This window comes from Somniosus microcephalus, chromosome 14 (genome assembly GCF_052327205.1).
Source record: "Somniosus microcephalus isolate GS21.2 chromosome 14, FLI_Smic_1.0, whole genome shotgun sequence".
Lineage (NCBI taxonomy): Eukaryota > Metazoa > Chordata > Chondrichthyes > Squaliformes > Somniosidae > Somniosus > Somniosus microcephalus.
Genome location: NC_141000.1, coordinates 73,402,248 through 73,417,652, shown reverse-complemented (window position 1 = coordinate 73,417,652; position 15,405 = coordinate 73,402,248). Strand labels below are relative to the sequence as shown.

Here is a 15,405-nt window from a genome sequence, read left to right as displayed (position 1 = left end):
GACGACATCCTTGTAACAGGAGAAAACGACAACGAGCCCCTTGCCAATTTGGAGCAGGTGCTCACTAGGCTGAGAGAACGGGGCCTACGAGCAAATCGCCCCAAGTGCGAATTTTTCCAGAATCATAAGAACATAACATAAGAAATAGGAGCAGGAGTAGGCCAATCGGCCCTTCGAGCCTGCTCCGCCATTCAATAAGATCATGGCTGATCTGATCCTAACCGCCAATCCACTATCACAGGACTATCTCCTGAATCTAACAGAATTAGACACATGAAACAGGAGCAGGATCAGGCTACACGGCCCCTGGGCCCGCTCCGCTACCCACAGGGCCATGACCGATCCGAACCAAGACTCATGTCCAAATTCCTGCCCGCTCCCCGTAACCCTTAATTCCCTTTTCTTCTAGGAAACTGTCTATTTCTGTTTTAAATTTATGTAATGATGTAGCTTCAACAGCTTTTTGGGGCAGCATATTCCATGGACCTACCACCCTCTGAGTGAAGTAGTTCCTCCTCATCTCAGTTTTGAAAGAGCAGCCCCTTATTCTAAGACTATGCCCCCTAGTTCTAGTTTCACCCATCATCGGGAACATCCTCCCCGCATCCACCCGATCCAACCCCTTCACAATCTTATATGTTTCAATAAGATCGCCTCTCATTCTTCTGAACTCCAGTGAGTAGAGTCCCAATCTGCTCAACGTCTCCTCATATGTCCATCCCCTCATCCCCGGGATTAACCGAGTGAACCTTCTTTGTACTGACTCGAGAGCAAGTATGTCCTTTCTTAAGTATGGACACCAAAACTGTATGCAGTATTCCAGGTGCGGTCTCACCAATACCTTGTACAACTGAAGCAATACCTCCCTATTTTTATATTCTATCCCCCTAGCAATGAAAGCCAACATTCCATTGGCCTTCTTAATCACTTGCTGCACCTGCATACTAACCTTTTGAGTTTTGTGCACCAGGACCCCCAGATCCCTTTGTACTTCAGTACTTTCCAGTTTCTTGCCATTAAGATAATAACTTGCTCTGCGATTTTTCCTTCCAAAGTGCATAACCTCACACTTTCCAGTATTGTATTCCATCTGCCAAATCTCTGCCCACTTACTTAGCCTGTCTATGTCCCTTTGCAGGTTTTTTATGTCCTCCTCACTCACTACTTTCCCTCCCATCTTCGTATCATCTGCAAACTTTGATATGTTACACTCGGTCCCCTCCTCCAAATCGTTAATATAGATTGTAAAGAGTTGGGGACCCAGCACTGACCCCTGCGGAACACCACTGGTTACTGATTGCCAGTCTGAGAATGAACCATTTATCCCAACTCTCTGCCTTCTGTTAGATAGCCAATCCTCTATCCATGCCAGAATATTACCCCCAATCCCGTGATTTTTTATCTTAAGCAATAACCTTTTGTGTGGCACCTTGTCAAATGCCTTTTGGAAGCCTAAATACACTACGTCCACTGGTTCACCTTTATCCACCCTATATGTTACTTCCTCAAAGAACTCCAGCAAATTTGTCAAACATGACTTCCCCTTCATAAAACCATGCTGACTTTGTCTTATTAAATTATGATTATCCAAATGTTCTGTTACTGTCTCCTTAATAATGGACTCCAAAATTTTACCTACCACAGATGTTAGGCTAACCGGTCCATAATTTCCAGCCTTCTGTCTACTGCCATTTTTAAATAAGGGTGTTACATTAGCAGTTTTCCAGTCTGCCGGGACCTTTGCTGAGTCCAGGGAGTTTTGGAAGATTATTACCAATGCATCCACAATCCCGACCGCCACTTCCCTCAAGACCCTAGGATGTAAGCCATCAGGTCCAGGTGATTTATCCGCCTTGAGTCCCATTATTTTACCGAGTACCACTTCCTTAGTGATTTTGATCGTGTTTATCTCCTCCCCCCCTATAGCCCCCTGCTTGTCCAGTGTTGGGATATTCTTAGTGTCTTCTACTGTAAAGACTGATACAAAATATTCTTTCAGTGTTTTTGCCATCTCCATATTTCCCACCATTAATTTCCTGGTCTCATCCTCTAAGGGACCAACATTTACTTTAGCCACCCTTTTTCTTTTTATATAACTATAAAAACTCTTACTATCTGTTTTTATATTTTTTGGTAATTTCTTTTCATAATCTATCTTCCCTTTCTTAATCAATCTTTTTGTTATTTTTTGCTGTCTTTTAAAGTTTTCCCAATCCTCTATCCTCCCACTAGATTTGGCTACCTTATATGCTCTTGTTTTTAGTCGAATACTATCCTTAATTTCTTTACTTAGCCACGGATGGCTGTCTTTTCTTTTACACCCTTTTCTTCTCAGTGGAATATATATTTTTTGGAAGCTGTAAAATAACTCCTTAAATGTACACCACTGATCATGTATCGTCTTACCCTTTAATCTATTTTCCCAATCCACTCTACTCAGTTCCACTCTCATACCTTCATAGCCTCCTTTATTCAAGCTTAGCACGCTTGTTTGAGATCCAACCTCCTCACCCTCTAATTGAATATGGAATTCAACCATGTTATGGTCACTCATTCCAAGGGGATCCTTTACTAGGACATTTTTAATTAATCCTGTCTCGTTACACAGGACCAGATCTAAGGTTGCTTGCCCCCGGTCGGTTCAGTTACATACTGCTCAAGAAACCCATCCCTAATACACAATGAACTCATCCTCAAGGCAGCCCTGCCCAATTTGATTTGTCCAATTAATATGATAGTTAAAATCCCCCATAATTATAGATGTTCCCTTATTACAAGCCTCAACTATTTCCTGATTGATACTCCGTCCAACCGAGTTGCAACTGTTCGGAGGCCTATAGACTATGCCCACTAGTGTTTTTTTCCCCTTATTATTCCTTATCTCCACCCAAACTGTTTCATTATCCTGATCTTTTGACCCAATATCATTTCTCTGTATTACAGTGATTCCTTCCTTTATTAACATAGCCACCCCACCTTCCCTTCCTTCCTGCCTGTCCTTCCTGATTGTGAAATAACCTGGTATGTTTAATTCCCAGGCATTGTCACCCTGCAGCCATGTTACTGTAATGGCCACAAGATCATACCCATATGTAGCTATTTGTGCCATTAACTCGTCTATTTTGTTACGAATGCTACGTGCATTCAGATAGAGAACTTTCAAATGTGTTTTGTGACACTTAGTTCCTGCTTTTGCCCTTTTATTACTTTACCTTTTACTCCATACCTTCTGCCCCTTCCTGACACGCTCTGGTTTTTAATTTCCCCACTGCTACCTAAGTCTATGACCTTCTCTGTTGTCATTTTTATTATTTGCTCTCTAGGAACCTCCCCCCCACTACTTAGTTTAAAGCCCTCTCTACAGCCCTACTTATATGATCCGCCAGGACTCTAGTCCCAGCACTGGCCAAGTGAAGCCCGTCCCAATGGAACAGCTCCCTCCTGCCCCAGTACTGGTGCCAGTGTCCCAGGAAGCAAAACCCATTTCTCCCACACCAGTCTTTGAGCCACGCATTTAACTCGCTTATTTTATTTGTCCTAGCCAAATTCGCTCGTGGCTCAGGTAATAATCCAGAGATTATTACCCTTGAGGTTCTGTTTTTTAATTTGACCCCTAGCTGCTCATACTCCTTTAACAGAACCGGCTTCCGAGTCCTATCTATGTCGTTTGTACCAACATGGACCACGACGACTGGATCCATCCCCTCCCACTGCAAATATCATATTGTGGCCACATAATTAATAAGGAAGGGTTGCATAAGTCACCTGAAAAAATTGAAACGGTCATAAAAGCCCCAGCACCTGAAAATGTTTCGCAATTAAGGTCTTTCCTGGGATTAATAAATTACTATCATAAATTTTTACCGAACTTATCAACTCTTCTGCACCCTCTTAATGAACTGCTACAAACAGGAGTAATTTGGAAATGGAGCGAAGACTGTAAACGTGCCTTCCATAAATGCAAAGACTTAATCGCGTCCAAAGAAGTTTTGGCTCATTACAACCCATCACTGCCAATCAGACTGGCGTGCGATGCATCCCCTTACGGCGTAGGAGCAGTATTATCGCATAAGTTCCCTGATGGCTCGGAACGGCCGATAGCTTTTGCGTCACGCTCATTGAACTCAGCTGAGCGTAACTATGCCCAAATCGACAGGGAAGCACTCAGCCTGGTATGGGGAGTGAAGAAATTCAACCATTACCTACACGGACAAAAATTTACCTTGTTGACTGACCATCAACCCCTCATCTCCATATTCAACCCTAAAAAGGGTGTTCCCATTATGACAGCGCAAAGGCTACAGAGGTGGTCCCTTTTTCTAGGGGCACACCAATATAACATAGAATACAAAGGATCAAAACAGCATGGGAATGCTGACGGTTTATCGCGCCTACCGTTACCAACGGTAGAAGAAGCACCTACCGTAGGCCCAGTGGAGATTTTCCACTCTACCATAGTCGAATGTCTACCAGTAACAAATTATGCCATTGAAAGGGAAACTAGAAATGACCCGACTCTCTCACGAGTCTACGATTTAACAGTGAAGGGATGGCCAGCACATGGCGAACCACTGTTGCCAGCATTCTCGCAAAGAAGAGAACAGCTGTCAGTGTGCCGAGGAACCTTGATGTGTGGATCCAGAGTGGTGATTCCACCCAAACTCCAGGATAAAGTTCTAAAGGAGCGTCACGAGGGGCATCTGGGTGGAGTGAAAATGAAGAACCTAGCCAGGGCGTTTGTATGGTGGCCAGGTATCGATGGAGACATCGAAGAAATGACCAAGAGTGGCCTAGGATGCCAGAAGGTCCAAAACGCTCCACCACAAGCCCCTCTACATCCATGGGAGTGGCCCTCATCTCCCTGGCAAAGGGTACACATCGACTTTGCTGGTCCATTTATGGACTCAATGTTCTTAATCGCGGTTGATGCACACTCCAAGTGGCCGGAGGTAATAAAGATGTCCTCCACCACCACGGAAAAAACCATCACAGTATTAAGGACCATATTTGCCAGGAATGGGCTGCCTGAATAGATCTGTTCTGATAATGGACCGCAATTTGTGTCCAAAGAATTCAGGAAGTTCTTAAAAAAACAATGGGGTTAAGCACTACACGTCCGCCCCATACCATCCCACCAGCAATGGATTGGCTGAAAGGTTTGTCCAGACCTTCAAGAAGGCCATAAAGGTCATGGGTAATGAAGACATAAAACTTCAGCACAAGGTGGATAACTTCTTGTTCGCATACAGGAATGCAACACATATGGTTACAAATCAAACTCCCGCCATGATGTTCTTCAATAGAAGCCTAAGATGCCGGCTGGATTTGATCAAGCCAAGCATCAGAAGGGACGTGGAGAACCGGCAATTTCAAGGCATGAATGAAAGGCCAACTAGAACCTTCCAGATAGGTCAACAATTTTTGGCCCGGGACTACCGTACCGAGAAATGGCAGCCTGGAACTATCTGCACACGACTAGGACCGCTGATGTATTCCGTGGACATCGGAGAAAGCATAATAAGGCGCCATGCTGACCAAATCATAGAGTCATCCGAAAAAGGACAACCTACACCACAACTCTATACGCCTAATGATGAAGTAGAGATACCCATATCTACCTCCGATCCAGTGATACTGGAACCCGATGAACCCGACACTGGCATTCAAGCCGAATCAGCCTTGCCAAAAGAACCTACTACACCACCACAAACTACTACACCACCGAGGCGTTCTCCGGACCGAGTCAGGAAGCCTCCAGAGAGACTGACTTATAATTAATTAACTGCAGCAATGTGTAGATTATTTTTCTTGTAACATGTAATTAATGATTACTTAAAATATTATGCACTGGTTGGCTAAAAGGGGAGGAGTTGTAGTGTATGTGCCTTTAAGAGCCCCCTTTGTACTGTAATGCCGCTAATGGCCACTCGGGCTATATAAGCCTGTATATTGTGTTGTATCAGTTAGTTCCCCTCCAGATTTTGTTCAGTAAACACCTGTGAAACCAACTCCTGTCTTCAGTGTCTCTATTAACACACGGATACAACAATATTGTCCACTGACAGCACATATTGGAGCATGCCTACTATTTTCTGATACGTGCTGGTAGGAGGTGGTGCTTCCTGCTGCCGCGGGTATTTGGAAAATTACCCCCATATAATCTTGGCAAGGCTCAAAGGGTTAGTCGGAATAGAAATGTTGTCCTGGTGATGTGGATAGGAGGATAATGTAGGCGTGCTGATCTAAATTGACATTACTGCCCGTATTTGATATCAGCAGTCGTTTGGCAAATGTCAGATAACTTGTAGCTGTCACCCAGTTCTCTGTTACTAAGGGTAAATCCATCACTGGGAAATACAACCTGAATTTATTAAAACATACTTGTGTGGTTTTTTTCTCCTTCAGATCCTGTATGAAATGGGGAAAATTTCAGAAAGTGAGATCTGGCAGGCTGAACCCGTGTCTTTGGTAAGTTTCTCAACATTTCTGTGATGTCTCATTGGGTACTGTCTATGGCGGGGTGGGCAATTATTTGGGCTGGAGGGCCACTTAACAAGTTTTGGTGAGCTGTTGAGGGCCACGCACATGTTCCCCCATTGTGCATCAATCGCAAGGACCAGTACAGGCTGCTCACCAGCTCCTGCCGCTGGAAGAGATACTGCAAATTTAAAGGGACTGCGCACGAAAAAAGAATTCGAGGGAACATTGTATCAACATAAATGCAGATAGTAGTCAGATACTATCTTAAATACACAAAATGTAGTGTAAAATAGTAAAATCTTCCATTGCTAAATGAATGAAATGATTGATGGACTGGTTACACGTTGTACTGAAAGTCTACATGGCTCGAGTCTGTGGGGCCTCCCAACGCGAGAGGTGTTCTCTTTTTAGTGCGCTGAGTATGGGAGCCCGAGGCTTCGCAAGACCTGAACTACAATCGCGTTACCTGGAGTCCTTGTGGTCTGGGATCCATTCCCGTGTCTAAGACGGCGATGAGAGCTCCCCTGCCATTGTACTCTGGATACCGGGAGAGGAAAGACCCAGCAGCGGTCTCTTTCTTCGGTAAAATAGTCATGGAGATGAGCAGCCATGACTCGACTCTAAAATGAATAGGTCACGTTCGAATACGCAGTGCATTCTGGGTACAGACGTCCGTCATTGGGACCCAGAATCGCGGAATGGATCCTTGTAAGAACGGGCCATGGAGAATCGCTTTTGCGAATTGATAAATTGAATTAAGCATTACTGTGTGTTCCCTGGCTGCAGTTCGGGTCCATTTCTGACCTACAAGAAGTAAAAGTGGATAGACTAATGTGCAGCTCGAGCTCCGGTTCGCATTCTATTTCTGTCAGGTCCAGCGGGCCAGATTTTGCCCACCACTGGTCTATGGTCTCATAGACTTCCTGCTAGAGGCCAACTGACAATTGAAGCATCACATTTTACCTATCGGTCTTTATATTCATCAACTGGGACCTACAGCTGCTTTTAAATAAATTGTTCTGTACATTCTTAAAATAATTAGTACTACAATAGCATTGATGGAAATTGTAGTGGATTCAGTTAGTAGTTTTTGTCATATGCACATGCTTGTGTACTAATGAAGTAATTTTAAAAATCTTCATATACCAACTTATGATTCCCACACTGACCGCTGCCCAATTTCCCTAAAATTGCCACACTTAACTATTAAGCAGTTCTTTTTCCATTATCTCTCTATATAACCTCTCAGATGTCATCAGTCTGTATTTCACTGAGGAAAGTCTCTAGTGCATTAGAGCATGGTTTCCTTTTTTTAAATTGCGATATGTAATCTTAATTAAAACTTTAAAAAAGATTAGTCAGTTAAAAATCTATGCTTATTGGTAGTTTCCTTCTATTGCTGTTAGAAAATCTCTCTAATGATTGCATACACCATAGGACCCTGTCAATAGTGTGTTTCTCAGGTTATATTTTTTTCTGGGGTTAGGATCTCTGGATCAATTCTCTGATTGGTCTAAAATGCTGTCCCTTATTAAAATGGATGAAGCTGCTCTGAGACACAGGCCCCATTATTGACATCACCGGAGTAGCTGGTGAGGGAAGGGTACCTAAAATAGCAAAAATTTACTGCAATTTTATAAAAATATGAGGCTAATTGCATCCTTTAAATTTTCAGTATTGCAGCTCTGGGGATCAGTTTCCCACTACATGTCGCATCATATTTGTGTCAGCTGACGACTGTGCTGTCAAGATCCTCCTCTAGTTTTCATACTAACACTTGAGACTTTCTTCCCCCCAAAATGAACCCGAACTTTATTTGATCGTACAGTACTGGCTTTATATCTACCGTTGCTAACCTCATCACATTCAGCTTTTTTATACAACAAAAAGGAGCCTTTGGGAGAACAACAACTCGACTGATAGGTGATCATATCGCTCTCTCTCTAACACAGAGTACAGTGAACTGGTCTCCTCCATTTTCTAATCTGGCTTGCTTAAAGACTGATAAAATTCTGGGATGTTCTTGTATCAGACTGTTGAGAACTCAAACATGTAATCATCTAGTTGTGCGGTATTATTATAATTCTCCCTTTGTCCCCTCACATATTGAGTCTTTTGCAGGTTTATCCTCCTGTTTGGTTAAGGCGATGCGTGGGTCTTGAAAATACTTTTTCACTGAGCTAGGCCCCTGATGTCAATCTAAATATTTCTTTCAGGATGTTCCTGGAATTCCAATCAAGACAACGTTCTGGGAGAGAAACTTGCCTTCAGTTTCAGGATGTTTAAAGCTTTTTGGATGGTCAACATTCCTCACTTCTGCAGCTGCTGTAGGGCTCTTTGCATATAAAAAGGAACCTGTTTATACACTATGAATAGAACTGCGTTTATGTGTTCAACCATAAATGTATTTTGATGCTTTGGCAACATAAGATGGACCTTATCATGCCAATAAAGCGATTTGAATTGAATTGAAATTGACTGCTGAGAAAGAATTAAGTAGGAGATACTTCGACAGCCAGACCCGTCACCTCTTCCTTAATGCACAGTTTCACGGTCATCATCTGCCAGTTGTGCTAATCTTCTAAAAATATTTCCGCTCTGCTGATTTATACAATCATTTAGTTTCCCATGAGGAAAACTACAGATGAAAATGTTATCATGAATCCTTATTTCTTTGTAGGGTTTCCATGAATTTTACTCTAACTTACTGAGAGATAGTAAGTCATAATTGAACTTGCTGTTGGTATTAGAAATCCATGGTTTTGCATGCATCGGTTATCTTTTGATACAACTTATGTTAAATTTTTCATGATTTTACACGTTACATTAACAAATTTTAGATTTTTGGAAGATGTCTTATACTATGCAGACAGCTAGTCCTTGATGATTGCATTCTTGGTTACTGTGTTCTTGTGTTTTGATTGCTAAATTTCTACCTATAATTCTGTTTACAGTAGCTGAACCTTATTACAGAAACCGTTGGCATAACGTGTAGAACTAAGTGATACTAAAACATCAATAATCCTCATTTTTATCCATCAATAATCCTCATTATTATCCATCTGTCTTAGATAGTGATGCCTTTTTAAGCTCCTAAATTGCATTTAATGCCTCTGAGATGCATATAAAAAATAACTAACTTGCAGTAACAAAGTTTGAGAACAAATGACAGTGAGAAGTTTTGTACAGGAATACTCGATAGTATAATACGTGGTCCTTCACCTCCAGGAATTCTCCGTGCCAGCTGTGAAAATCTGATCAACCCAGCCAGTAGATTTTAGGCAGCTCGGGCATCCTGTCCATACACCATAGGTGTCTGTTTCATAAGGAATTCATCTTTAAAAAATTGTTCATGTCCTACTTTAAAATTTATGTTAAAAGCATAGATTCACATAAATATTGATTAAAATAACACACACCAGTATTTTTTTAAATATCAAAAAAATGGTTCTGATTTTATTCAGCTTTAACAACCAGCACTGTGGCACTTAGCTCCAGATATCTCTAATCAAGGGTCCCAATAGACCTATTAAAAATAATTACTGAATGGACTGATAAGCTCTTCATGCTGATGTTACTCTGCACTTTTGAAATGTGAAGATCAGAAGGGAAACATTGAATGATTTAATCCCGACTTTCTGATTTGTGTTTGGGAATGAGTAAGTCCAGGCACTTTCTGATACCTGTATTTTTCAATTTTTCTTCCTTATTCCGGTTTCCATATATTAACGAAAATAGTTGAGACCTAATTGTACCAACATAAACTCATTTTAAACATTTTAAGTTCTGGACTAAATCCTAACCCTTCTGATCAGTCATCTGTTGGGCAAAGATTTTATTTTACAGTCTTATTAATTATGTTAATACTTTGAAAATGTTTAATTGACCAAATTAAGATTAAGAACAAAGTTACATGTTAAAAATCAGGATCTAGATTGATGATGTCACAAAAGCCGAAACAGTGAATTATCATTTTATTAAACTAATGTATTAAAAAAGTAACTTTACAGTGCAAATGCATGTAACAATGAATCCAAAATGTTATGAATAGGTGTTAAACATGTGAGTTCAGTGTAATTGTGCTAAAACAGATATGGAAATACAGTGATGGACAGTGCAATTTGGGTATCAGTGTCTATGGCAAAATTAATGTATTTGAACATTCTACAGTGATGCTGATTCTGTCTCTTTTCCAAAGACATTGGGGTGAATTTTTACTTGCAGGAGCGCGTGGGTTTGGGAGCAGGTGGGGGGTAAAAGTGTGGAAATTGACAGCCCTTCAGGAAACTGGCTCCAACCCGCCGACTTCCACATTTAACTGCAGTGTGTTAGGCTGCGTATGAACAACTCCCTTGGGAGAGGCAGGTTGTCAATTTCACGATGTTAATAGCTCATTAAGGGCGATATTAACATGGGTTTTGAGATTTAACTGTGGGTGCACAGGTTTCCCGGGCTTCCTGGAACTCGCCAGTGTAAGCAAGGCGAGTTCCCAATTGAGGGGTCTGAAGAAATAATAGGCAAATATTCCAATAAGTACTGAAACCTCACAGCTGCTTTCTTGTCTGATTGTGTGAAAGGCTTTTGTTCACAGTTCTTGTACTGAGACGTTACTTTCACAACTTTGGAGGTTAATACATCTGATCTCCACTTTGGAGCCGTGATCCATCAGATCAGCATGTGTGCCACTTATGCTGTTTTACTTTGGACCTCAGATGAGGACCAAGATGACCAGCAGCATCAACAGCACCAGCAGCAGCAGGAGGAGCACCAGCAAGAGCACCACCAGCAGGAGCAGCAACAGCTTGCTCCCCACAGACCTGCCGCTCCACATTCCTCTCATGGCCCACCCTCACTTCCATGCTAGAAATGAGCTGGAGAACACTTTGCTGCAGATCAGTGGGGCGATGAGCAGCCAAGGCTAGGGTATCAGTCATCCTATTTAAGGTGGCATTCGTAGTGTGCAAGCCATTGGTGAGGGCCTGCATGCACTCGTGTGATTGCCGGGTTTGATGCTCCATGCAGGTGTCCACTCTTTCCATGCAGACATAATCGCAAAGGCCTGCGACATCATGCCACTCATGCGTGAGACAGACTCCTCCAATCTCTCTGCAACCGTGCACAGTGCGGCTGGAAAGCCTGCCAGTATATCGCATATTCTTTGCTGCTGCGCCAGAAGCATCGTCTTTGTTGACAGCACCCAAGGTTCAGCATCTGCATCCAGCTGAGCAGAGCTTAGAGCGTCCTGTGGCCTCTGATATGGACTCTCCACTGCTGTCCCTGTCTCCACCATCTGCTCTTGCTCACCCGTGATGTGTGAGTCACCAGGTAAAAACCTAGTAGGCTTGAGAAGTCAGTGAGGGGTTTGTGACACACACATTAGGATGCAGTTGAATGTGCCACTGTACTCACCTTTCCTGCCATAGGTCATTAAACTGCCTTCGGCATTGAATCAGGAGCGTGGCACCACACTCCTGCTGCTCGCCTCATGAGCCACCTCTAGCCACACCTTCTTGGTTTCGCTGGCAGGCTTCTTCCTTCCTTCAGTAGGGAACAGTATCTCCCTGCGGGCCCTTGCAGCCCCCGGCAGCACATCCAGGGAGGTGTCACTAAAGCTAGGTGCAGGCTTTGAATGGTGGAACTCCATTCTGACAGTTCCTTGTGTTGTACTCCCAACTCCAGAATCCATCAAATGTCATCTTTGCGGTGTCCCTTTAAATACTGTAGTTGAAATCAACTCATGCGGGTTGTCATCACGCCTGCTCAGCCTAATTGGCTGGGAAACCTGGAAGTCCGATGCAAATGCAGTGGCTGGGTTAAAAAGCCACTGACCGACTCGCTGCACTTCTGGGTTTCCCGCGTGCTACTGGACACCCCCCACCCCACCCCACTGCTCCCAGCACGTCAGCAAGTAAAAATTCCCTCCATTGTGAGTTTAGTCTTTGTGCCTTATTCCTTTGTGGTATTTTCTTTTCTCAAGTGCCTACGTGACTGTGACTTTTCAGTGTGCACATTTTCAAGCTGTAACATTTAAAAGTTTTATATTGTCAATTGTAGCATTTTATTTCTACACTGGTACACAAACAATGTAAATCTGGTGTCACCTGTAATGTGCTGATAGATAAGCAAACCAGTGTTTCGTTTGAACTGTGCGCAAAGCTCATGCTAATGTCTGAACTGCTTGATAGAGCTAATGATGGTTTAATTTTGCATAAGGCCACCAATCAGCACGGCAAGGCATCGGTCATTTCTCACTGGTCCATAGAATGTTAATGACTAATGCAAGTAACTTTGAGAAGTAACAAGTAACTTGTGCTAGCAGGTTTTGCAATAAGTGACAGCATACACTTAAATAATGAAAGATTTGCTGTAAAATCTTTTTGAACAATTCACATGGGATCTAGGGCTAGATTTTCAGTTGCTTGCGCCAGCAGTTAGCGCCTTAAGAGAAGTGATTTTCGGGCGCTATGCGTGTAGCGCCCGGGCGCAGCGCAGTTTGCGCCCCGCCCCAAATTAAGTTGCCCGTTAGCGCCGGCGCAAAGTTTAGCGGCCGCCCAGATGCGCACGCAGAAAATGACGTCACATCCTCGTGCAACGCCCTTTGGCCGCCCTGAATCCAAACTTCAGTCGGACCGCCCCATTGTGCGGCTGGCGTCCAGAGCGTTTGTAAAATGGAACGCAACACACCCTGGGGAGCGCAAATTAAAGGGCACTCCTCCTGCACTATAAACGGCAGTCTGCATGTGTTGTGTGGAAGGATCCAGTGTGTTGTTGTGAACGGTGTATTATTATTATTCTCCTCCTCCTCCTCCTCCTCCTCCTCCTCCTCCTCCTCCTCCTCCTCCTCCTCCTCCTCCTCCTCCTCATCATCATCATCATCATCATCATCCTCTTTTCCCCCCCAGACTGTGCCTTTGAAAAAAACACATGCACCCTTCCCCTTTAAGAGCTCACTGGCACCAGAGTGTCTGCCGTGCGCTGCGCCCAAGCTCGGGTGTTGCGCTCTGTTAGCGCCTAAAGATAGTAGTGGAACGCCTCTTTTAGCGCTCCACCAACCTCTTAGGGCGAAGCCACTGAATTTCCGGCAACGGGGCGCTACTTTGGGGCGGGCGCTAACTTCGGGCGGGCGCTAAGGTTAGCGCCCCAAAACTGTCTATACTGAAAATCTAGCCCCTAATGTTTTAAATCAACCTTGTGCTTATATAACATAAAATGAATACTACTGGTTACTGATCTAGTAATAAACTGATGTGAAAATATTGCTGGGTAAATGTCTTGATTTAAAAATATCCTTGGAATTTGTAGTTCTTCCTCATTGGGTTATCCTGCAAACACCATGGGTAAGGTAATATACGCAACCGAGACAATTAGAGTCTTGAGTTCCCACATGGGAAAGATTTTCTGTGTGTGGTATATGTAGAAAAATTGTAAACACTTAACTTTCTAAATATGTTTATGATTTTGTTACTCGTGACTAGCAGAGATCTTCCACTACGGAGAGAAGAAAAGAAATCCAAGATGGAAGTAGTGATGATATCAACAATGCAGCTGCTGCTGATTCTGGTAACTGTACCTCAAATACAACAACTTGGGGAAAAAGACCTCTCCCATTGGGAAGAGCTAGATATGATTGATGTAGCACAAGCTGCTTGTACTAGGTTCAAAGAAACTGCAACTGCACTGGTACTTGCAAATTTGAAATGTTGGAACAGGCACTATCGCATCTTACCTGCTCTCAGGGAGGATGAAAGCATGACTCTGTCAAGCACTCATTCAAGGTCACCACAGACTGCTCCCCCAGAAAGGGCTGCCTAGCAGTTAATCCTTCATCATAATTCACGATAGCCTAATGTTTAGAGACCCGACAAACACCATCTATGGGGCATATGCATCAGTGCTTCCCTCCATATTCCTCAGTCACTATGGCTACTAGTGGTAGACCCAGACCAAGTGAAAGGGGAAGGTCCCTGCAGCAGATTCAGGGGAAAAGAAGAAATTGGGAAGAAAGAATAAAGGATGTCTACCAAGTATCAGTAACTTTCAACATAAATATTCCTCAACACCTTGGAGGTCCAGGGCAATATTTTAAAAATATGGCTGCACAGCACCCAGAGAAGGAACTAATTTTAGCACCCCGAAAAAGTTAGCGCCCCTCCGCCGTAAATTCAGTAGTAGCGCCCCAAGCAGGAGGTGAGGCGCTACTGGAAAGCACTCCACCTCCTGCTTGGGGCGCTACTACTGAATTTCACAGCGCTATGTGCAGCCTGCGCCACACGCAGCAGCACATTACGCCGTGTCATTGCAGGCCTCCTCCCCTGATTAAAGGAGAGGGGCCTAGTCCTGCACACACCGGAGCCCTGCTGGACCACTGGGGAGCGGGGTGCTGGAGAAACAGCCCAGCACTCGGAATGCCGGGCTGAGTGATCGCGGCCAGCACCCCCAGAAAAAAGTGAAAGGGGGCAGGTGCTGGCAGGCGTCGCCGCTGCTACAAAAACGCCCCCTGAACCTGTTAGACATATCGTCCGACGATAAGTCAGGGGGCGCAAAGGATGTTTGCGGCCTGGGCGCTGCACACAGCGATGACATCATCGCAAGTGGCGCGGGGTGCTGCCGCTAACCACCTGCTGAATTTCGAGGGTTAGCGGCACCGCGCCCGGGCGCTAGGGGATTTGCGCCCCCCAGGGGCGTTAACGAGAGGCACAAACCAACTCAATTTTTCTCCCTTGAGATATTCTGCTTCCATTTAGGAAAAAACCATCAACAACAACAGCAACTTGCTTTTATATATCTCCTTTAACATAGACATTCTTCCCACGTAATGTTTTTCTATCAGACTAGATAGTTTGTATAGAAATCATATGGGCAGACATGTCAGATGCAATTTCATGTGGATAAGTGCAAAGTGATGCACTTTGGGAGGAACAACAT

The 15,405-nt window shown here is 43.8% G+C and overlaps 1 protein-coding gene across 1 annotated transcript in view; it reads left to right on the top strand.

The window, feature by feature from the left end:
• The window catches only part of LOC147107560 (amine oxidase [flavin-containing] B-like), a 238,634-nt gene extending 224,898 nt beyond the window's left edge, over positions 1 to 13,736 (top strand). Inside the window, 3 exon segments of the mRNA XM_086006682.1 lie at positions 6,406 to 6,468; positions 8,697 to 8,825; positions 8,827 to 13,736. Of these exon segments, the coding sequence (XP_085862808.1) occupies positions 6,406 to 6,468; positions 8,697 to 8,825; positions 8,827 to 8,856 (222 nt within the window). The 3' untranslated portion in view covers positions 8,857 to 13,736.
• Positions 13,737 to 15,405: the final 1,669 nt, after the last annotated feature.